Genomic DNA, 24,677 nt, shown 5'->3' with positions numbered 1-24,677 from the left:
AGAAATGCCCTAGGCCTCCAATGACTTAGGCCTTCTATTTTGTTTAAGCTGCAGTCATTTTTTTGGTACTTGTTAAAGCTAACAAACCAATATCCTAACAGAGACACCATGCCTCCTAGCTAGTGTGATTTTAAAAGCTGGAATATCCACCACTCAGTCCCTTCTACTTGTAAGATTCTGTTGAGGTCCTTTGGACTGACGCAGTTAACATGCAGGCCTTCAAGTCCCATGATGCCTTAGGCTTTGCATGCCTCTTAACTCCCTTCAATTTCCTTGCTGTGACTGAAGACAATCGTCCAGATATACCATGTCACTATACAGGGCCACAGCTATCTTCTCCCCTGAAACCAAAGGCTATGATTTATAGTCCCAAAGAACAGCAACCCCACTTTGCAACAATTCCAATTAGAAAACACATTCACATTAGAAATGTATCTGGCCCATCCCACATAAATCCCTCCCCTAACTTCTGTTTGTAAGCAGCTTCCTCAGCACACATTCTAGACATTGGTGACTTATGTCCTACTAAGCCTGAAATGAGTTTTCTGCCCACAGCTTTCAGAAAGTTGGTTGTAGGGGTATGGAAAACCACATTCTGGTCAAACTACCTATACCTGACATTATTTGGCTCCAAACCGGTTCATCTGATTCTCCCCAAATCTCTCCACCCTCTTTCCTTCTCTGTGCTTCTAGCTTCGTTTGGATTCTTTTTTGTCCCTCACTGCTGCAGCTGGAAACATGTTCTCCCTCCTATGTTTAGTTCTAAATATTAGATTGATAGTCTGAAACTTGCCCAGGATCATCAACAAAGATGTTTAAGCTGATGATAATACTTGTGGCGATTTCTAAGAAACCTCCTCCTGAGGCTTAGAACATTCTGATTCGTGGCACCACTGGGGCTGCAGCACTGACTGGACTAAACTGCATGGCTTTAGGTTCTTGTTTGTTTTTTGCTGGTGCTGCTGCTGCTGCTAAAGCAACATGGTAACAGAACTAATAGGAAATGAAGCCCAAGATGTCAACTTTCTATGTCATGAAGCTCTTATGAACCACACTGTTGCATGTACGTTTTCTCCTGTGGAAGAAGCCGTTACCACTGCCGATCTATCTCTGTCTTTTGCCTGACTCGGGAGAATGCTGCCCTGAAGGTGAAGGGGGACATTAAGCCTGATCAGGAGCTTGCTCAGAGCTACGCTGTAGTCCTGAATCACAGTGGCCCAGAGCCAGGAGCTGGGTCACTGCGATGCACTAACTGGCCTTTCTCCCTTCAAAATTCATGATGCCTTTGCATGGGGAGAAAAGGGGCCACCTTTGTGGTTTGGAGAAAGCAAGACATTTCAGACCATTAAGGAAAAGACTGATGTTTTAGAGCCTCAGAATGAAAGAGGAAGAGGGGGCTTTAGAGACTTCCTCATCCACCTCGCTCACATCAGAGACGGGGAAAAAGTTGAGAAAGACGAAGGGATTTACCCAAGGTCATACTGCCAGAGAGGTAAGCAGGACCAGGGCAGAGAAGTTAGAATATACATATTCAGACTTTTCTTTTGTGACAGAGTTGGGGATGAACACAAGAATCAAGGCAGAGATGATATAGGATTGCCAGCTCAGAGTATGGGAAAAGATGGTGGTGAGGAAATCTGTGGTTAGGATATCCTCAGCCTTCCTAGAAAGAAAGCATTCCCAGAAATGGAATCCCTTGAAAGAATTCCCTGATTTACACCAGGTAAGCAAAGCTTGGTGAAACTTAACAATTTCCATTTTCCTGGAGAGCTTCTGATCTATAGCTTGAACTTGCAAATGAGCCTTTCCCCCAGCAAGAAGACTGATCCAGTAGAACCTAATGAACTGATTTCATTATATAACTCAGCCAAGGATAAATTTAAAGATGGGGTCAGTTTACTCAGGATCTGTTCACCCCTGATGAGGGCAATAGCAAGGGTCTAGACTTGTAGGGCTAAGCAAGGATGGACTGGGGTGTGAAAAGTTTCTGGGGTCTTGCAGTGGGAATCTCATAGGGCAGCTGGCCCTGTCTCTTAGCTCCTACAGCAATGAGGGGAGAGGATTATGAAGTTCCCTGGAAGTAGCAGCCTTTAGTTTTAGCTCCCATTATACCCTTCTCTTAAGTCCCAGCCTTTGCATTTATCTTGTCACCCTAACATTACCATGGTGTGAATCTGGACTCCCATGGAACATTCTTCTGTTGGTGGTATCTACGTTCCCATTCTCTCATCTCACTTATCTCTCAAAACTTGTCTTGCATCCAAATTCCTACTGCACTTCTGACTTGGGATCCTTTTGGTCTTACCCATGATGCTCACTGCCCACCCAAACAATACCAAATTAGATCCATCTTCCTCTCTGTGCTTGATTTGCTGGATGGCAACCACACATCCATCTAATGACAAACCCTAGGCACTCTCATCGGGTAAAGCAACCCGTCATAAACAGACATTTTTATATACCTGAGGATCAGCATCTTTCTCTGGCATTGGACCAAAGTGATTGAGTATCCGATTCTTCAGGGATGATTTGAGCGAATGAAACCATGATGACGCTTGCTCATAGACACAGTTATGTAATCCCATGAGCTCGGCACAATCCTCTCCCTGAACCTGAAAGTATCAAAGTGAAAATGAAACATTCTGTACCCTCCGCATCACTCCCAGAGTCGCTGTCTCCTGTCTTCACGGTGCTGGACACTGTAGATACTGCTGAGCATGGAGGAAGGAGAAAGGTTCAGTTTGGCAGATTAGCTGAAACAGCAAGACACACAGAAAACCAGAGATTTGAACTGGCCTGAGTGGAGGCATGTGGTTAAACTAGGTCATGCTGGTCTATGCCTCTGCCCTTCTCATTTCTACGTCCATTTTCCTGTTGCTCACTGGGAAGGGAGACAGGAATGTGCCTGTGTCTCAGTGTGTAACTATCTTGGTCAAATACATTTATTCGCTGATCAAATATTTATTAATCTACTATGTAGCAAACGTAAATACAAATGAACACAGGATTATTTACCTCTTCATTCACCCATTAACTCAGAAAACCAAGGATTAACTGGACATGTCATCTTTCTGCCTTATGGGATGATGGATTATTGGGCAGAGCTCTTAGCTAGGTTGTGCATTTAAAGATACAAATGCACGTGTGAATCTACAATTATCTCAAAAGAAAAAAAGTTAAAATATAAATAAATAAATAATATAAATAAACCGATAGATAAAATACACATGTGTAGACCCCACTCCAGATCTATTCCTTGGTATCCCTGGTGCAGACCTAACTCCTAGGCTGAATGGGCCTCAGGGTTGGTCTGGGGTAGCATTTCTTATGCATGAATGCAGCTCAGCAGCTAAACAGAGCCAGGACAATGGGCACTCTCACTGCCATTCTGCAACTGGACAGCCATCAGCAGCATTCAATGTTGCTGCAGCAATTTGGTGAAAAATCCCAAGGCATCTGACAGTTTTAAGAAATCCTTTTGCAACCATCTTTGTATTCCAAGTTACAGGGATAGCTGGCTTTGGGCTTCTTGGCACTAGCCACCCTCACCTTTTGGTCTTCAATGTATTCAATGTCAGCTGTATTGTAGCCATCTCGCTGGCCCTGATGGAGCACCTTGAAGCGCCTCTTGCCTATGCTGTCAACCACTGAGCGGCCGTCGGCAAAGAATTGAACATTTCTGATCTCTAGGATGCAGCCATATTCTGCAAACCTGCTTTTTGAGAATAGAATCAAGAAAGAAGATCCTTGATGAGTTCTCTTTCCCTGGCCTGACCCCCAGTCATTTCTGCTGTGCCCCAAGGGACTTCTGCCTATTTGCCTGTCCCCACACTTACAGCTACAACTGTAAACTGACAGTACCTGTATGGAAAAAAATCATAATGTATTATTATAACTGCTACCATTTATTGAGCACATACTATGTGCCAGTGCTACGGCTTGAATGTTTGTCCCCTCCAAAACTCATGTTGAAATTTAATTGTCATTATAGCAGTATAAGAGGAGAGGCCTTTAAGAAGTCATTAGGCCTCCACCCTCATAAGTGTATTAATGCTCTTATTGTGGGAGTAGAGTAAGTTTGTTATAAAATGGCAAGTTTGGCCCCTTTTTCTCTTTCCCTCTTGCTCTTTGTCCTTCTGCCATGTGATGCCTTCTGCCATGTTATGACACAAGGTATAGACTGGACTTCCCAGTCTCTAGAACCATGAGAAATAAATTTCTATGATTTATAAACAGTCTGTGGTATTCTGTTATAGTAGCACAAAATGGACTACGGGAACCAGGAACTGTGTTTTATGTGCATTATTAACTCACCCAACAAACCCAATGAGATAGGCATTATCATTGTACCTTCTTTACAGATAAGGAAACTGGGACACAGCAAAGTTAACTAATTTGCCCACATAAGGAAACTGGGACACAGCAAAGTTAACTAATTTGCCCAAAGTCAAACTTGTTACAAGGCTGGAGCTAGAATATGAATCTAGGCAGTTGGACTCCAGGACCCACACTCATATAAAACAAATTTTATAATATACATCACCTATCTAACAAAAGATTAATTCTGGTGTTCTTTTAAATAGGCAGCCTCTCACAGGGTTTACCTAGGCACCAGAATGACCCCGAGCCTTATAAATGCTCATGTTCCTGAACTGGCTAAATATCATGAGCTAGGCCTCCCTATCTCCTAGGAGCACCCCAAAATTAAACAAAAATCCCTCTCCACCCTATCTCCCTTTATTCACATGGCTCCTCACTTACCCTTTAACAGGATCTCCAAGGCACATGCCAAACTGTCTTGTTCCTGTCTCAATGCATCTACGAATCATCAGGCGGTAACAAGGCTCAAAGATGTGCAGGGGACAAGGAACAGTGGGATAGGCCATAGTACACACGAAAATAGGCACATTCTTATTTAAGCTGTCAGGAAGAATAAATGACATGGATCTCAAAACAGTGGGGCAGAACACAGAAAGGTTGGTCAAACGTCCCCATGTGGTACCCCCCAGGGAAGACAAACAGGCATCAAGTTTTGATGGCTGATAAAAAAATACTGAAATCCAACTGATAACTGTGGGCTGAGTCCCATTATCGGGTGCAGGGGTTAGCCTAAGGTCTAAGAGATTGAAATTGGCATCCCACACATTCCAATTTGGCTGAAGAAGTTCTCTAGTGCCTTAACATTGTGGGTGATAGCTATACCTCATATTCATTCATTCTTTCTTTCTGCTTTCTTTGTTTCTTTCTCTCTCTCTCTCTCTACTCAAAATGATCTCTTCAAGTGTTTTGCTGGCAGCATGGGGAAGGGTACTGATGGTATAAGTGGACTTAGCTCTCCAGAGGGGTGGTAGGAAATTCTCTGCAAGATCCCCATGGGCGTCTCAAATTTGCAAAGCCCCGCCCCAAAGAATCTGCATAGCAGGCCCAGCTGGGAAGAGCGGGGAGCAAGTGACAGACAAGAATAACTTAGTCCAGTGATGCTCAAACACTCCTGTGCATCAGAATCACGTGGGGGGCGTCTGAAATCTAGATGACGGGGACACGATACCCCTGGAGCCCAGGAGGCTGCCTTCCAACAAGCACCCTGAAGATTCAGACACATGGCCTGCTAGGGAACTACCAGTCAGGCCAGCTCCTTCTGGAGCCCAATCCTCTTATTTGTCTGGTAAATCCAATGCAGGAACATCTGAACCTCTACCCACCAAGAGATAAAAGACCATCTGCCCAAATCTCAAAGGAGTTAAGTTTAGGATTCCTTTAAATAGAAAGCCCCTTAGTATATTCCAGTGTTCGTTAATGACACCTTAAATGAGATTTGAGAAGGGGGCTTGGAGAGGCTCCATGCTAACTTACAGATCAGAAATAAAGATGCCCTGAGTATTTCCAATCTAAATCAATAAGAAAAAAAAAGATTTCTAGTTTCTGGGGAAAACATATCATTTAAAGTGAGAGGCACATTCAAACAAGCTGGTGGTAGAGTTTAGAAATGTTCTGTATATGGTGAGCATAAAACCATAACAGCTCTTGCCTCTGGGATGCTGTGAGGATTCTACTGGGGATGGGAAGAGGGGAATGCAGCAGCAAGACAGACAGAAGTTAGTGAGTGCCTGCTGCTTTTTCTGCTAAGTGAGCTGTTCTCCCAGCCAGGCAGAGAGCTGGGAGCCTCACTTATGTCTCCACCCTTTCCTCTCACCTCTCAGGCTACCTGTGCATGGCAAAGGAAGCATTTAACAACAAGTATTAGCGCCATTACCATTTCTTAAGTGCTTTTTACTATGCATGAGTTCCTATGATCCTCATAACAAGCCTATGAGGTAAGAAATATTATTATCCTCAAGCTACAGATCAAGGAATCTGAGGCCCAGAAAGGTTAAGTGACCTGCCTAGGGGCACGAAGTATATTCACTTTGAGGCAGAACTGGGTCTTAAGCCCAGGTCTGGCTGACACCAAGTTCCTAACTTCACAGCACCTCCTTATGTATTTGAAGACAGTCTTCCAGATGCTTCATAAGTTCCCCTGATTTAGCTACTCTAATTTAATTCTGCCAGTGACACCCTGTTGCTAGAGCCAAGACGTGTCCTGGTCAGTGCTTTGGCTTATGCTTCTTCAGTGGTGTGTGCTGGTAAATGTTTAACAACTGGCTGTCTGGATTGGGGAGGAATCCCTGGTTTGTAGTATTCGCCAATTTCCATAGCATAAGTACTCTCATTTCTCACCATGGCCAATTTCAAGCTACCAACATGACATTACTGAGTGGGGAGCCAGGAAGAAATGTGTGCATTCAGCTTTCATGAGCCGGAATGAGTGAAACTGAAAATAGAAGCATGCATGTACATACTTAGAAAGTTCTTCCATTTCCTCTTCATAAAGCCTCCTTCGTTCCTTGAGTTCTTCTGGAAGGAACTTAGCTATTAGCTCCTCCATTATTACATTTTTGCTGTATTTTCTTGATGCCAAGCACTATATGGGGAACACAGCAATTACAGAATATGCAGTCATCAGAAAAACACAAAACACTTGTGATATAATCAATAGAACAGACAAATGACCCACATATTGGAGTCATTTGGACCCACAAATTAGCAGCTGATACTATCATGATATATGAATTCTCTAGATGCTAGAGTTTAGTTGTTTTTTTTTTTTTAAAAACATGCAATTGATTACCTTTATAATTAGAAAAAAATATTTTAACAATGGGGGAAAACCTGCATTGGAGTTTTCAAAATCTCATAGCTTTCCTAAAAACTGAAATTGAGATAATGTTCCTGTCAAAAAAGGGAGGAAATCCTTTTCTTTCCATATTCTCATTATTCTGTTTATCAACTCATAGAAATGGTTTCCATCTGGGATATACTGAAAGTCAGTGGTCAAAAGGTTCAGGGAACTAAAAGGCAATTTTCAATCATCAATCTTTTCCTGCCCTGCCCCACCTCCACCACCCTAGAGCTTGGCTTCTGGATATTGCCAAGTCTACACATTTTTTTCTCTTCTAACCTTAGTTGTTTATTTTTTTATTTTTTTTATTTTTTTTGAGACAGAGTCTCACTTTGTTCCCTGGGCTGGGGTGAGTGCCGTGGCGTCAGCCTAGCTCACAACAACCTCAAAATTCCTGGGCTTAAGCGATCCTCCTGCCTCAGCCTCCCGGGTAGCTGGGACTACAGGCATGTGCCACCATGCCTGGCTAATTTACATATATCTATCTATATATATATATTTAGTTGGCCAGCTAATTTCTTTCTATTTTTAGTAGAGACGGGGTCTTGCTCCTGGCTCAGGCTGGTCTCGAACTCCTGACCTCGAGCGATCCACCCGCCTCGGCCTCCCAGAGTGCTAGGATTACAGGCGTGAGCCACCACGCCCGGCCTTTCTTCTAACCTTAGTTTTTAAAAAACACAAACAGCTAAATACTGGTGATTTTTTTTGCTTGTCTATTTGCCTTTTTAATATACCATCTAGATATTACTGATATTATGTTATAAACCATACTTTCAGAACCAGACTCAGGCTCAACTGTCACTATTACTCTCCTTCCAAACACTCCTACCCCATGCATATCCAGGAATCTGAAAGTAGTGGGTATTTAACCTGGGGGTTGAAGTGAACCAAACACTGGATGTTAAAACACCTACGGAGAATTGTTTGCTATGGAAACTACCCCTACAGGCCCAGCAGGGGGAGCTCCTGAGCACAAAAACGCTGGCTTCACGCAATTTTGGTCCTTTCCCAGTATGGGCTGTGTCTCTACTCTGCAGCGAACATGATTGGAATATTTCTCTCGCTTTAAAACGGTGTAAGTGTGACCCTGTATGAACACACAGAGACAGATAAGAATATCTTCTAGTCACTGAGTCCGGGACCCCACAGCATCTGCCTCCAGGATGCCTTTTCAGCCACTGCCATTGCCTGCTTCCAGGAGAATCAACTGTGTTGCCCAGTCCCAGTCTTCGGGGACAAGCAGTGACTCAGGAGGTAGCCAATCCAAGAAGGAGGTGACCCCTCTGCTGAGGTTAAAACAAAAACCCAGGAAGGACACACACTAAAATGTTAACAGTGGTTTTCTCTAGGTGCTGAGCATAGGGGTAGATTTTTCTTCTTTCTGCTTGAGTTTGGTAGTGTTGGCACAACACAGACGTATTGTGTAAGTATAAGGACCACGGGCTTCTCACCTACAGTCAGGCCAGCAAAGCCCACCCCTTCATCTAGGGAAAGGTATGACATTGACCCTCCCTCCATCCTGATACACACCCTCAGGGCTACCCTTGATGATTACTTCACTCCATTCCCTTAATTTAGATGTTGGGGTCATGGGAGAGCTCCCCAGGTGACTTCTCTGGACTACATTCACCTAGAGATAGTCTTGCATCTCCAACCTCTCCTCAGGAATGACAGGGTCAAGGAACATTAACACTGAATGTAAAATGTGGCACACAAATCCCTGAGGGAGGAAAAACAAGACAGATTCCTGGGTCTTCTATTGCCATGGGAAATTCCACCAGGCCCACGTGAAAAACGAAGGTGGGAGTGTGTGTGATTAATTATAGAGAACCTGGAAGCCCCAGAGCTTTTCCAATAGCCAAGTATCTGCTAGTAAGTACAGTGGCTCTTGAGGGGTTGGACAAGAACCACGTTGTAGGTCTGCGAGGTTCTTCTAGGACCCTGGCAGCTGATCTGTTCAAACCACAGAACAAACATTGATGATAAGGGGAAGGGGACATCAGAGCTCATCTAGTCCAAGCCCAAAGAGGACAAAAGAGTCACGCAAGATTAAAGTGTATCAGGTGGGATTAGAACCAGGACTCATGTTTATCATCCATTTAATACTTTTCTTTAGGCACAAATTAATCTCATTACTGACAGTTCATGAAAAGCTAGATGTTGCCTTGTTTTCCTGAAGGACTTTGTGGAGAGAGGAAGGGTGGTTCTAAGGCAGGAGAAATAGATGGTCTCGGGGGTAATTTGTCCTAGCACAGTGCAGTCTCTTGGGATACAATTGAACACTGTCTTAGTACCCAATTCCAAATAAGTTACCCCAACCAAGAAATAAATATTGGTTTACCTGTGAAAGACCATCTTTGCACAGTGGACACTTTGCGTTGTGATCTAGGCATCTTTCAAGGCATTTTAAGCAAAAGGTATGTCCACAAGGTGTTGTAACCGGCTCATAGAATAATCTGACATTTAGGAATTAAAATGGAAGAAAGCTGCAGTGAGACCAAAGATAAAAGAGCTACTCAAGGTTAAGGTTTTACAGCATTATTTGAAAAATTCTAGGAGGGAGGAGAGTTCTTGTAATCACTGTTCTTGTACTTCAGAAAAGCATTTTGGTTTCATTTCTGAGCTGGATTTAAAATAATGCATTTATTAAAGTTTAGGACATAGCTAGATCATCTTGTAACATTAGTTCTAGTTAATCTCTTCTGGGCATCCAGAATTTTTTTCCCTGTCTGGTCCAAGAAAAATAGAGATTAATGTCCACAGTGTCTGAATAAATTTCATTCTAAAAATTTTTAGCCAACCTGTTCATCTGAGTATATGTAAACACACAGACAGATAGATACACACAAACACACTTAGACATTTACCCATTTAAGCACTTTACATCATATTCCCATGGAAAAAACTTGGTTTGTTTGCTAACCTTGATTCCTCTTCTTACCTAAGCAACATTTACTGTGTGAAGGATCTCGAAATTGCACCTCTAACAGACAATATTTTGTTAATACATAGACCGATAATTTTCCTAGGGGTGGTAGCGTAATATCATTAATGTGCTTACTGATACAGATTAGACAGATATGGATATATATGGAAATGTGTACACACATATGTATACATACATATACTTCAACTACATCCTATTTTAATTGCTTTGGGAGAGCAGGATATTGTCAAAGCAATATGGGGATCATTTTTTAAAGCTGTTGTGTTTCTTCAGAGACTCGTGGACTTACTTGGCTTAAGGAAGGGCTCACCTGCAGCAGGGTCAGTGGGTAGGGGCAGCTGAAGAGGACGGTTGAGAAGTGGGGCTTGCACTCACCAAGGGTTGAGCCCAGAAAGAAGGGAAAGAAGCCTGACCAGCCTATTTTGAGCTCACAAGAGTGTTCAGTTGAGAGGAAGAGGCCGCCAGCTGCACGGCTCCCTCGTGTGGCCTGGAGGTGCACCCGCAGCCCGGCTGCCACTGCCAGGCTGAGCAGAACAATTCAAACGTCAGAGCTGAAAAGTACTCGCCAGGAAATTGAACAGGCTAACTAGAATTAAACTGAGGTCCAGAGCGGGCTGAAGTCGCTTGTGTAAGTGTACACAGCCAACTGTTGATAAATGAAAGTCTAGCCAACTTCCCTTACAGGCCTGTGCCTTTTCTGTTAGGACACTGATTCCCGGCCATTGCTGTGCATGAGAATCACCTGGGGAGCTTGATCTTTAAACAACTCTCTTGCTGTATAATTGACGTGCAATAGAGTGAACACACTTAAAGTGAACAGTGTGATAAGCTTTGACATATGTACACACCTATGAAACCATCACCACATTTAAGACAGGGAACATACCCATCACTCCCAAACGTTTCCTCCTGCCCCTTTGGAAACCCTCCCTCCTGCCCCTCCCCATCACCAAGGGAGCTTTCAAAAAACTTCAGAACCCCAGCATCGCACCTACAGAGATTCAGGGCTGTAGGCCCAGGTGACCAGGTCAGGCATCAGGATTTTTTAAAGCCCCACTCTGGGTGGTTTTAATGGGCAGCCACGTTGAGAATCACTATATTACACAATTCTACTAATCTCTGCATTGGCGAACCTTCTGTAGTGGTCTTCGAACATAACTACCAGAGTCACCTAGGAGCTTTAAAAACATACATATGGAGAAGCTCCAGTGGCTAAAATTCACGATTCAACAGGTGAAAGGGAGGGGCAGAGAGTTGATTTTTTTAATAAGCCAATGAAGGTCTGGAGTAGAGAAGAGACTTTTCATATATTCACCTTTTTGTACTTTTTAATCTTATGATTCTGTTTAAAAAGTAATTAATTTAACGGAATTAATAAATTTTAGTTATCAAATTGACAAAGACATAACTTTAAAATAAAAAACTCTTTATGATGGAGGCCCTAACCGGTGCACTAAGGCAAGAAAAAAAATATGAGGATTAGAGAGGACAAAACCAAATCTGTCATTATTCATAAATGGTATGACCATAAACTTAGAAAGTTGAAAATAATCTACAGAGTGATTATTAGAATTAATAAGAATTCATAGAATTAGCAAGATTGCTAGATAAATATGTATACACAAACAGTTGTAGTATATATGCCAGCAATAAATGTTAGAAAAATACATTTTTAAAAAGATGACATTTATAACTGCATTTAAAAATCAAGTACCCGGGAATAAATCTAACAAAAGTGGTGAGAGACCTTTATTGGAATAAACTAGAAACACCTCATTGAGAGAAATTAAAGAAGATTTAAATAATCCCAGTAAAAAATCCCAATAGATTATTTCATTTGTTTGTTTATTTTTGTGGAACTTGACAAGTTGATTTCTAAACTTTATAAGGAAAGGCAAAAGGCCAGGAGCCAAGACACATTTGAAGAGCAACGATGTGGAAGGACTTGTCCTACCAGCTATCAGAATTTATTATACAACTGTGGTGATTAAATAGTTTATGACTAGCACAAGGACAAATAGACCCATGGAATAGAACAGAAAGCCCAGAAATAGACCCAGACATGGATTATTGACTTATGACAAATGTGGCACTTCAAAGCAGAGGGGGGAAAGATTTTAATACATAAATACCATTGTCAATAAATGCTGTTAGGATAGTTGGCTATCTATAAGCGGTAATGAAATTAGACCATCTCTCACCCCATGCACATAAATCAATTCCATGTGGGCCATGAAAATGTGAAAAGCAAAACAATAAGGCTTTCAGAAGATAAAATAGGAGAATATGACCTCAAGGTTAAAAAGAATTCTTAAACAAGACACAAAGAAACACTAACTATAATTGAAAAGATTGATAATTTTGACTGTATTAAAATGAAGAACTTTTAAGTTCATCAAAAGATGTCATTAAAAGAGCAAAAAGGCAAGCCACAGAGTAGGAGAAAGTATTTGTGACACATATGACTAACAAATGACTTGTATCTAGAACATACATAGAGCTCATACAAGTCAGAAAGAAGAACCCACTAGAAAATGGGCACTTACATGCACTAGCATATGTAGACAATGTTCATAGCAATATTGTCCGTAAGATCCCCTATAGAAACAACCCAAACATCCATCTATAATAAACTGATAAATAAATTGTGGTGGATTCATATAATGGGATACTATACAATAATGAAAATGAACAAACTTCATACATGGATAAATCTTTTTTTTTTTTTTTTTTTTTTTGAGACAGAGTCTCGCTCTGTTGCCTGGGCTAGAGTGAGTGCCATGGCATCAGCCTAGCTCACAGCAACCTCAAACTCCTGGGCTCAAGCGATCCTCCTGCCTCAGCCTCCTGAGTAGCTGGGACTACAGGCATGCGCCACCATGCACAGCTAATTTTTTTCTATATATATTTTTAGTTGGCCAGATAATTTCTTTCTATTTTTAGTAGAGACGGGGGGTCTCGCTCAGGCTGGTCTCAAACTCCTGACCTCGAGCGATCCACCCGCCTCGGCCTCCCAGAGGGCTAGGATTACAGGCGTGAGCCACCGCGCTGGGCCGATGGATAAATCTTAATACTGAGTGAAAGAAACCAGACTGAAAGAATAAATTCTGGGTAATTCAATTTATACAAAGTCTTAAAATCTAGATTATACCACTTAGAGATGCATACATGGGTGGTAAAACTATAAAGAGGAACAAAATAGAAGTCAAGATAGTGGTTTCAGGGGTGCGAAGGGCAGTCCTGATTGGGAAGGGACACATGGGAAGTTTCTGGGGTCCTGGCAATGTTTTATTTCCTGAACTGAGAGGGGTTACATAGGTATCTTCTTTACAGTATTTTGTTAAGAGAATACATTTATATTTTATGCACTTTTCCACTGTGTATCTTTCACAATTTAAAATGTTTTTCAAAAGTGTGATTGGGGAACCACTGCTGTGATCTAATTATCAGAGCAGCCAAACCAGAATAACTCATTTCCTTGGTAACTTGAGTCCTATGAATGCTTTTTATACATTACTTCATCATGGTGCTAATGATGAAGATGATAGATGAATGTGTATCTGCAACTAATTTGCAAAACCATTTTTCCTGAGAGTTTCACAATTGGGCCTATTGTTCACTTAAGAATGTAACCCATCTAAAATAACAAAGATATAACCGGCTAATTAATTGCCACAAATACTGACATTTAGTGAGCAGATGAATGAAACACACACAAAAGGACACAGCAATCTCTTAGCGAGAGCTAGGATTAAAATGCCCCTGACTGAGTGGTAACAAACAAAAAGGCAGCCACAGATGCTGCATAATTATCGCTTTGCAATAGTTCAAGGTTCAGATGCTCAGAATGTATCACTTTTCAATACTCAATTCACTTCTATATTTAGGGCTACTCTGCTACTCCACACAGGCTGACCGAGTAAAGTGACTGGGAAGAGATGGAATATATTTCCCTTGCTATACTTCTGGTGTGTGCAATAATTAACTTTATATATTAAAAGGTGGTAATTATGATTCGTTCCATTGTACTGTTGAGGAAATTAAAACTCAGACAGGTTAAATAACTTGCCCAAGGTCACACAGCTAGCTGGTAAATACAAGGACTTTGGCACATGAAGTCAGATCTGACTCCCAAGCTCACCTTCCTTCTCTACTCTATGACACAGCGATGACTATGTGTGTTTCTCTATCTCAGATAGACATCAACCATCGACATGTAGATGCACACACTCATACACACACTTTTCTCCCTTCCTCTCTTTCTCTTTCCTTGAGGAGGAGCAGACTAGAATTCCTCTCCCTTTTATTTGCCACTGCAGGTAACAACTTCAGAAAACACTTCAGGAAGGCATTTATAAATCAGAGCAGGGTCAGATTTTCTCACAAGAAGGCATTTTAAATTGTTAATGGTGATGGAGTAAACAATACTAATAATAAATACTTTCAGTTAAATGTCAGCTCGGATAAAATGTTTGGCTTGTCTGGAAATAGCTATCTTTTCCCACCGGTTACATCCTCGTATTGTGTTCTTTTGCTATCAAATGAGAGCAAAGAGGGAAGAATAAGGAGGGGGAAGAAGGAGGGGATGGGAGGGAGAGAGAAGGAGGGAAGGAGAGAAGGAGGGAGAGAGGGAGAATGAGAATAAACTGACTCCTTAACACCCAGTTACTTGAGTAGCTAAAACTAGGTTAAATATAAAGCTTCTTGTTTCAATTGACAAAGAGGTCACTGGGCCATTAGGTAACTGGTTCAAATATCAAACATTCTCGCTTCACATCTCAAAATATCCTTGTCACCCCAAAGGTGCTGCTCTACAGCAGTCCCAGAGGTGGCTCCCAATGCCTAGGGTATCCATACCATGTACATATCAAGGGAGGATTTTCAGCTACTAAAGATTGAGGGGCAGAGGTTTGAGGTGTTGGAGTTAGGGGGTAACTTCCCTCAGCAGAGCTCTCCCAATCCAGCAAGGGAGACTTGGAGATTGGAACCATCCTCATTACCACACCCTCTGATCATTGTTCCATTTGTTCTTTCCACCCTTTTCCCTGTGGAACTTGTAATCTGCTCCTAATTTTCTCCCTAGAATCAGAATATATAAATTCACATTCCAACTTGTCTTTCTACCAGTGCAGCACCATGGGACTAGATTTCATTCTAGAAACTTGTACAAGTGGTACATATGCCTAGTTTCATGACCCAGCAGATTGTTTCAGACTATCTTTACTCTGAGATCCTCTCCACCAAAGAGGGGGAGACAACATGAGGCTAGAGAACATCATAATAATGCTAACAACAATAAAAAGGAGAAAAAACACTAAAGAGAGGTGGAAACAGGAACTTTTTCAAGACTGTAATAATGCAAGCTAAAGCACCCGTATGAAATAGCTACTGTCACTATCTGATAGACAAACCCTGTTGGGAGGGGAACTACATGTTTTTGACCAAGGGCTTCGGTTTTAAGAGTCTTAAGATAAGGCCGGGCGTGGTGGCTCACGCCTGTAATCCTAGCACTCTGGGAGGCCGAGGCGGGTGGATCGCTCGAAGTCAGGAGTTCGAGACCAGCCTGAGTGAGACCCCGTCTCTACTAAAAATAGAAAGAAATTAGCTGGCCAACTAAAAATATATATAGAAAAAATTAGCCGGGCATGGTGGCACATGCCTGTAGTCACAGCTGCTGGGGAGGCTGAGGCAGTAGGATCGCTTAAGCCCAGGAGTTTGAGGTTGCTGTGAGCTAGGCTGACACCACGGCATTCACTCTAGCCCGGGCAACAAAGTGAGACTCTGTCTCAAAAAAAAAAAAAAAAAAAGAGTCTTAAGATAAAAAATGCTTTCTAGATTTGGCAGGGTCTTATCACCATAAACCAGGGAGAGTCCGGCCATAACTTAACAGCCTATACAACAGCTACTCCAGGCAAAGATGAATTTTTGTTTTGAAGCCTTACTTAAAACAGGGGGGACAGGATAAGGGAAATAATGGCTTTTAAAGTCAGAGTGAGCCAACTGGAAGGGGGTCTTACCCTCTTGGTGTTTATTTCTTGGACCAAGGTTTGAACCCTTCTTCCAAGCCTCCTGTTGAGATCAGGGACAAACAAGATGAAAGGCAGAAAGCAGAGGAAGAGGAACAAAAGAACTTAAACCTCAGGATTCTTAGCTCTCAGAGAAAACACAAACAGGATGAGTCTGTATGGTTGCCTTCCTTCCCCTGGATGTTGGCGATAGTGTTAAGGAGGTTAAGTACAGCAGAGACCTGGTCTCTCTGAGCAAGCAAAGTCAAGGCTACTCCGCAGCTCACATCGTGGGCTTAGAGCCACAATGGTGTTACCTATGGAGGCCCATTTCTCTGTTTGGCAGCAGGGTTTTTCTATCTCAGACCTTTGTTGTGACGCACCTGCCACCCTGTTGTGAGCGGGTGAGGGAAGCAGTGAAGGGGAATTGCTCATATAGCCCCTCCCACCCTAGCCCAGGCCACTCAAACAAAGCCCTAATGGTACCTGTAGAATGGCGCTTCTACGTTCCATCTACTGAACCATTCATTATCAGGTCTGCCCGAGCATATGACCAAATCTGATAACTATATTTTTTAGGAGAAATTAAAAGTCTACATGTCCAATAACAGCTGCCTTACTCATTTTGATTCATACGACAAGAGAAGTCGTTCAGAATACAAATGCATGCGATCGATGGGAGAAGCATATGTGCTCATAAAGGGCAAGAAAACATCTGAGGAGTCGCTGCTGGCTGGGTCCCACTGTGTGCTGTACCAAAAGACTTTTCTTGACATTTTGTCTTTTGGGTCAACCATCTCAATTTTATACAAATATTTCAGCTTCCTTTTAATGCTCTTTTGGAAAACGGACATGGTTGAAAATCTGCTGAAAGCTGTAGACCTTGTCCTGGGAACACAAACACACACACACACACACACACACACAGACTTCAGGACGTTCATAGATCTATTAGAATCCATACATAGAACCTCTTCAGGGGTCCATGGACCCAAAACCTCTGGTCTAGAAGGAAAAAAATAATAGTTAACATTTATTGATTACTCGCTACATGCCAGCACTATTCTAAGTATTAAATAGATTTTCTCAATTAATTATAACAAACCCTTGGGGGAGGTATTACTGTTCTCTATTTTACTGATGAGTAAACACGGTTAGAGAACGTCACTTGTTCCAGGTCAAACAACCAGTAAATGACAGAGCCAGAGTTCACACCCTGGCTTTGGAGCCTCTCCTCTTAGCCACTAAGTCACAAATAAAATTATATGGCCACACACACCATGATCACAGCATCTTTCTTTTTCTGGGTGGGGGTGGGGGGCAGGGCGCAGGGAGGATGTGGATAATTTGCTTCTCCAGAGATCTGAGAAAGTAGAGATGATGCGGCAATTTTAGTTGGAGGGGAGATGCTTGGCCAACTATCTCATGCCCACTACTAACTTTTATTAATAGCACAACACAAAACAAAAGTTAGTCAGGCCCTCTACTTGGCTTCCAAAGAATAGGCCTGTGATATTGACATTAGCCCTTAAGCTTTGGGTTCTTGATCCAGTAATTGAGATTAGTTCCAGGATCACACACTTAAGTACTTAAATAGGGGCCAAGAAAGTAATGCGAATGTGAGACACAGGCTGGTATAAGGCAGTGGGGGTGGGGACATGGCCAACCAGAGAGAGCGTGTCCTGTCTCCAGACATTCACATTTAGCAAAAATAAACTTCATGAAGGCCAAACAAAAGACATATTCGGCCCATGGGCCATCAGTTTGTGACCTCTGAGTAGACCTTTCCCTTCCCACTCTCCAGGTATTTCCAAGTCAGGAGTCACAAATGCAGGGAATGTAGTCTGTGGGCTACATTGGACACAACAAGCTGGTGACAACCAAGTAGCGATTTCCATTTTGTTAGAGCCATGCTTTCATATGCTAACCAACCAAGCAGTAGGTTGTTAGCAGAAAGGTCCAGACACCAGAGAGGAGAAAACATCAGGCAGTTAGGTGAGAGTACACATCACATACCTCATACACAGGGAGCATTCAAGGTCAGATGCGTCAAAAGATGCAAGTGGAATACTAAGAACAGGTTTGGCCCCTGGATCGGCAGGAGGATCTGTGATTTACAAAGCAATAAGTTAGAGTTGGACCAACCTTGGTTTCATAGACAGTACTTCTGAGGCAAAAGAACTCAACTTATTTTTTAATTTGCCACTCTCACCACCTCCCAGAGAGTTGATTTAGTGGCCACCTGAACCATCAAGAACGACATGCCCTGAAGCAGGCTCTCAGAGGTTTCCAGCAGCTCCCAGAGAAAGAGAAGTGCAAGTCAGGGAATGGCCTGGAAGCCCGTGGACTTCATTCAAATGCAACAGGCATCTCACTCAACAGCAGAAGCAGTGGCAACTCCAAGGACTGAGCCAGGCCTTCAAAGCTGAAACTGAATCCTGGCACTGCTAACCTGTCTTGGAAAGACACTAAGCTGCAGCTACTGCTTCTTAGATGCCTACCCACAGGAACACAACTGGCAATGAGCAGGGTGAGGCCTGACCTCATTTCCCTCATCCTACATTCCTGGAATGGGGCCGGGGGTAGTGACAGCTCGGTCTGGAAGGAAATGGCATTGTCACAAGCTTGAGATGTCATTACTTGATACTATGCTTCACCTGATGCCTTGGCTTTCCACTGTAATTATTATTGAGTGCCTACAGTGTGCTAGGCCCACGCATGATCTCATAGAAACCTCACGCCAACCCCTGAGGTCACACAGCGGCTAAGTGCCAGAGCTGGGTCACATACCCAGAGCCCGACAAGCCCCCAGATGGAGGGTAAGTAACTTGCATATATTAGTGAGCCCAGACATCTTGTCCAAGCTACTTTCTCCCTGCGTAGAGGTGGTACCTTGCTTGGAGGATTTATTAGGCACCTCCGTGTCTTCTTGCGGTTCCGTTTGGCAATGTTTCCTTTTCTTTTCCTGGCATTTGCCAGTCTTGATGGAAGCAGCTTCTGGAGAGGTAGCATCCTGCTTCTCCTCCTCGCCTTCCTGGGCTTTCATGTTGTCTTGTGGCCCATCCACTGTTACTTTAGCCGGGCCCAGCAGGCTGCCGCCATCTCCCCTGGCTGCTGCTTCCTCCTGACTAGAACAATGTGGGAGCTCCTGATTTTCCTGAATGAGAAAAGGCCAAATACCAAAGTCTACTTAGGACCAATATTGTCCTCTGATATTCCTACCCAGAGGGAACAAAGAGAACACTATATAGCCCTGATCCCCACCCCTGATCACTTAGTGGACACACAGCTCAACTGAGGGGCAGACATAAGGCATATTTCCCACTTCCTGTCCACACAGCATCTGCGACAAAGGCATGCCCAGCTTGGGTGAAGTTAGGGAACTTCCATAGGCAAGGACAGAAAGATGTGTAAGGGCAGAGGCTCCTTGGGCAGTGGTTGAAAGAGGAAATGTAAGGGATAGCACCAGTCCCCTCCTAACCAGATCATTCCCCAGTAACCACTTTAGGGAAACCAAGGCATGCAATGAGGGTAGATCCTGCCACCCAGTGCTCCCTCTCACCCTCACTGCCATTCATAGCCACCTACAATCCCCAAACCCCACCTCCAGAAGGACTTCTGGTAGGGCTTTGGCGCAGGTCTATTCACAGGCCTGCCAAGTCACCTCATGCTCCAGAGCTATACGTTACACTTGTCAAATGAACAAGGGACAAACTATTCCTTTTATGAGATTTTGCATGAAAAGTCTGAAAAAGACACAAAATCATCTGGCAAAAAAAAAAAATCAATAATGTCTCTAGCCTTTTCAAGAATTTTTGCCCAGGAGAGGGATATTTGAAAATGGATCTATAAATAAATCCAATGACACCTTTATGCAAATTTACCTGGAGAACCCCTCTGTAATCTACACCCATAGTCTACAGGTCAAAATGTTCATCTTGTCATTTCCCTCCAACTCCTACCAAAAAAATTTGGTAGCTGGATGAAAAAGGGGAGCCCACAATTGGGAGAAAACAATGAGGTTAGGAGAAAAAGGATGTGAATTTTCTGTCTCTAACCTGGGAAGTTCAGGTTTTCTCCAGCACCATGGCAATACTACAACCTTGATGGTTCATGAGCCCAAAGCATTGTCCACACAGAAGGACACTGCTTTGCAAAGCAAAGTTTGAGTGGAAATCCAACCCCTGTTCCCCAGCTGGCTCACACTGGCAAGCCAGAGCTGCTATTTTTCTTCATTTTGGTTTGAGCTGCAATTAGAAGTCACTCCAGGCACTTTGGTTCAGTATTAGCATTCTCAATCATGTAATGGTGATCGCAAACAATTATTGAAATCACTAGGAGTTCTCTGATTTCAGGGGATACTCTAAGAGTGCTGTCTCCAACCCCCACGACCGGACAGGGACAGGGACAGTACGGGTCAGTGGCCTGTTAGCACAGCAGGAGGTGAGCCGCACCCATCGCTTGCATCATTGCCTGAGCTCCACCTCCCCCCTCACACACCCCTCCCTCGCCCCCTGCAGTCTGTGGAAAACTGTTTTCCATGCAACCGGTCCCCGGTGCCAAAAAGGTTGGGGACCGCTGCTCTAAGTTCTGACGTTTGCAAAAAATTCAGGTACACTTACACTTTATTCCTTCTCTAGAGTAGGCAGAGAAGCTGGGAAAATGTGAGAGCCCAGGGCTTACGTACAGGGTAAGAACATTTGGCACAGATGGAGGGGAAACTGCTCCCCATAGGTGCCGAGGCATTCAGTGCTAAACTCTGCACTCGAGTCTGAACCTCTGAGCCCCAGCTTCTGCCCACTTACCCCGTGCCAGGAAAGCCAGGGCCCAGAGCCCATCGCTCTGTGTTCTGTTCCCTTGTGTTCAAAGAAAGGCACAAATACCTCTCTTTCTCCCAAAAATGTCAACTCAGCATTCTTCCCACCATCTCTTTTCTCTTAGCGGCAACAAATAGGTAGTGGAAGCCTACTTATGTGTAAGATACCGTGCAGGAATATGAAATTACCTCCATTTGGGGATCAAATGGAGTTGTCTTTGCACAAGGATCTGTGCTGGTGCTCACAGGCCAGCAGCTTGAACAAAAAAAAGCCGGAAAGGAGGGGTTGTCAGGCTCTCTTCCCAGGCTCCACCCCGAAGCCTAGAAACCCAACCCAATTGTGTGGTCTAGGGGCAGTGGGCCAATTCCTTTCTAGTTCTATCAAATCTCTCTCTTAACTACATCTGACCAAGAACTAAAAAAAAAAAACTCTGGGACCATGCCTGAAATTTGCAATTGTATCTTAAGAAGTAACATTCTTTTTTCTTCTTTCTCAGGAACCAAAGTAGGAGAGGTAGGGCTCACTCCCCATGTTTGCCCACAAAACAGCCAAATGAAGCGTCACGAGCGAGCTGGGTGAGTTGAATTTTACCTGTGACAACTTTGGTAGATTATGGCTGGTGCCTTCAGTAGCCATTGACTCTATGTGTTCCTTTAATCTAGGGTGAGGTGCCAACAGCTTCAGGATATCGGGAGAATGTTCCTGAGAATCCCCCGGGAATGATGGTGAAAAGAAACTAAGGAGAAGCTGTGACATAAAACAGAAAACTTCACTACTTAAGTTTCTACAGGTGCTCGGGTGAAGGGGGCAGGGGCAGGAGGGGCAGGGGGCACAGCTTGCAGGGCAAAACTCCAGGGAGGATGCCTTGGACCAGTGTCCCCCAACACACCAAGGCAGGGGTCCTCATTTCAGTGTGCATCAGAAGTGCCTGGAGAGCTTATGAAACATCCAGGTTCCTAACTCCCACTTCCATCTCCCCCAGGTCTGGAGTGTGGCCCAGGAATCTGGATTTTGAGAAGGCACTACAGGTGCCTTTGTTACCTAGCTAAAGTTAAGAGCCACCACTCTGGTGCTACCATTCCACAGAAATATCTGCAGTGGGATCTTAAAACCCATCTATGAGGAAAGAGGCAGGGAGGTGAAGTCAGGAAAGAGACCTCAGTTGGGGAACCTGGAGTGTCCATAACACCCCAGTGGGCAGAAGTCTACAAATGTCTCCTAGATTCCTCACTGTTTCTTTTCTCTGCCTACCCATTTTGCTTCCACCTCCCCCCACCATCACCCCTGGATCTTTAATCTCTTCAGAGCTGGGAACCTGGGCACTAAAGTGTTAGGAACAGCAGAACCCAAACTTCTTCCCTCTTCTCCCAGCCTCACCTCCTCCATTCTGGCTTTCACTTCCCAGAGAATGTTGGGTTAAGTTCAAGTACTGGGGGCAGGCAGGTTCCAATCTATTGCTGGTTTCCCTTGCAATTGGATAAGCTGGGAGGGTAGAGTGAGAAGAACCAGAAAGGACTGGGGGTCAAAGATGCGTGTTTTAGTGCAGGCTTCACCATTAGCTGTCCACATCCTTGCTTCAATTTCCCACCGTGCCAGCAGGGATTATGAAAATATATGTGTATATATGTGTATACATACATACATACATACATATATATATATATATATATATATATGTAAATAGTGTAACATGTAATACAAGGAGGGCAGGTCACTTGGCTTCTAAAACATGCTCCAGTGTTCACCACCTAGCAGCGCCTGCAGTGTCTGCAGACCCACTACGGGATGCTCTACCCCATGGTTCAGGGTACATGGTCGGGGTATTCAGTCATCAGTGGAACTTGACAGAACACCAAACTCCAGTTTGATTTATCCTCTGGCTGTAGCAGTTTCTTTCATGATGTTCCTTCAGACACCAGCACTTGCCATGTAGCCCAACCCTGGTCAGCCTTCAAAGCCCCGCTCAGTGCTGCCTTCCCTTACTACTCCAGTCTCCCTGCTCTCTCCTGTCCCTTCATGTTCTCTACCGCACCACAATATAGCATCTTAAATGACACCATCTTATGTTACCCTGGAACTGCACCACAGACGTAAGTCTTTCTCTCCTACCAGATGACCGGCTTCTGGAGGGCACATAACAGATGCCCAACAGATATTCAACACACTAGATGGAATTGAATTGAGACACTTATCCATCCCAGGGCCCAGGGACAGGCCTAGCATTCAGGCCCAAAGTCCTCATACAGATCCTTCCAGCTCTAGGAAATCCACTTCCCACGGATGACTTGGCAAAGAAAGGAGTGAGATGGGGAGGTGCTCACAGTGCCCCAGGCCATCGATGCCAGCTGTCAGAGGTCCCTCCTCCCCAGGAACCACAGCTGGCCCTCAGAAGCCCTGCTGAGTGGCCCAACAGGACCAACCCACTTCTGAGGCAGCCTTCCTGGAATTCTCCCAAATAAAAGCATGATGCTCTTCAGTGGCAGACACACAGCATCCCGAGGTACAAGGATGAAAGGGCAGAGGACGACAGGAGGGAGAAGGAGGCTGAGGGGAGAAATCAAAGGAAATAAAGCAGAAATAACAGCAGCACTTCCCTTCTTCGCTTTACTACCTAAGATCTCTCTCTAGGCCTTCTCAGTGGCTCTGGAAAACAAAAGTTGGGGTCAACTCTCAGTGAGAATAATCATTCCACATGACTGAAAGTCAATTTCACTTCAGTGTCAGCCTTAGACAGGCCCAAATAGGTCAAGAAGGAAAAAAAAAAGAATCTAAGGTAAAAACTAACATTTTTTCAAAACCATTGGCCTGTGAGTTCTAAGGCAGCTTATTAATGCCAAGTGAACCTGGACCATCTCTGTCAAATCTTGAGCCCTGAAATTGGAATGATCAGTAAATAAGCACAACTAAGGTCTCTCAGTATTCTTAAATGGCTGCCAAGACTTCATCACACTCAATGGAAATTAGCCTCTACATTTTCACGCTAGCTTCAGAACTCCATGACGCTCATCATGAACATACGCTCACTTGTATTGCCTGGCATTCATCTTAACAAATACAAGATTGTAACCTCCTTGAAGACTGAGACTGTGACTTATGCCTCTTTGGGTCTCCTGAGCTTCACAAAATGTCTTGCCTCATCCTGTTAGGTAGTTGCTGAAATGACAACTGCTGGTCAATAAAAACGGCCTGGAAAGAGAGGTCAACCCAACTAATGATACTAGAACTTCTGATTCCAACTGGGAAATGGACAAACAGGAGTAAAGAAACCATTCATCCTTGGGCCAGAGACCTGCCTCTGTTGGCCAGCCAGCCTTTGCACACTCTTTCCTTGAAGTCAAAGCTTTTCTAACTGCCTTAGTCCATCCCAGAACTAGATAATTCCATTGCTACTTTTGACCCAGCCCCACCAGTGAGTGCTGAGACCCTGGAGAGGGCCTCGTGGGACAGCAGGATGGTGGAGCAGCTAAGACCAGGCTTTGGAAGAAGACAGAGTTGAGTTTGAATGCTTTCCCACCAATCGCTAACTGTGTGACCTCAGGAAAAGTCATCTGTCTCATCTGCACATGAGGATAAATAACCGTATGTACCCTCATAGGGATGTTGGAGGGTTTAAATTATATCTTCCATACAAAGTGCCTAGCACAGTGCCTGGTGCAGAGGAAATACTCAACAAATGTTAGCTATTTTTC

The 24,677-nt window shown here is 43.7% G+C and overlaps 1 protein-coding gene across 3 annotated transcripts in view; it reads right to left on the bottom strand.

Annotated features, from left to right (window-relative positions):
• The window catches only part of LONRF3 (LON peptidase N-terminal domain and ring finger 3), a 38,872-nt gene that overhangs the window by 5,485 nt on the left and 8,710 nt on the right, over positions 1-24,677 (bottom strand). The window contains exons 4-11 of one of the 3 annotated variants that reach the window (XM_045538723.1): positions 21,580-21,735; positions 19,064-19,328; positions 18,188-18,278; positions 9,561-9,675; positions 6,840-6,961; positions 4,762-4,920; positions 3,550-3,712; positions 2,463-2,612 (exon numbers count right to left, since the gene is read on the bottom strand). In XM_045538723.1, coding sequence (XP_045394679.1) covers positions 2,463-2,612; positions 3,550-3,712; positions 4,762-4,920; positions 6,840-6,961; positions 9,561-9,675; positions 18,188-18,278; positions 19,064-19,328; positions 21,580-21,735 — 1,221 coding nt within the window. Of the gene's footprint in view, positions 1-2,462; positions 2,613-3,549; positions 3,713-4,761; positions 4,921-6,839; positions 6,962-9,560; positions 9,676-15,983; positions 17,177-18,187; positions 18,279-19,063; positions 19,329-21,579; positions 21,736-24,677 lie in introns of those variants that run through there. The other 2 variants (XM_045538724.1, XM_045538725.1) reach the window with 2 other exon arrangements.

Source organism: Lemur catta, chromosome X (assembly GCF_020740605.2).
Source record: "Lemur catta isolate mLemCat1 chromosome X, mLemCat1.pri, whole genome shotgun sequence".
Classification (NCBI taxonomy): Eukaryota; Metazoa; Chordata; class Mammalia; order Primates; family Lemuridae; genus Lemur; species Lemur catta.
Note: the sequence above shows the minus strand (reverse complement) of the source record. Positions and strands in the feature narration are given on the sequence as shown.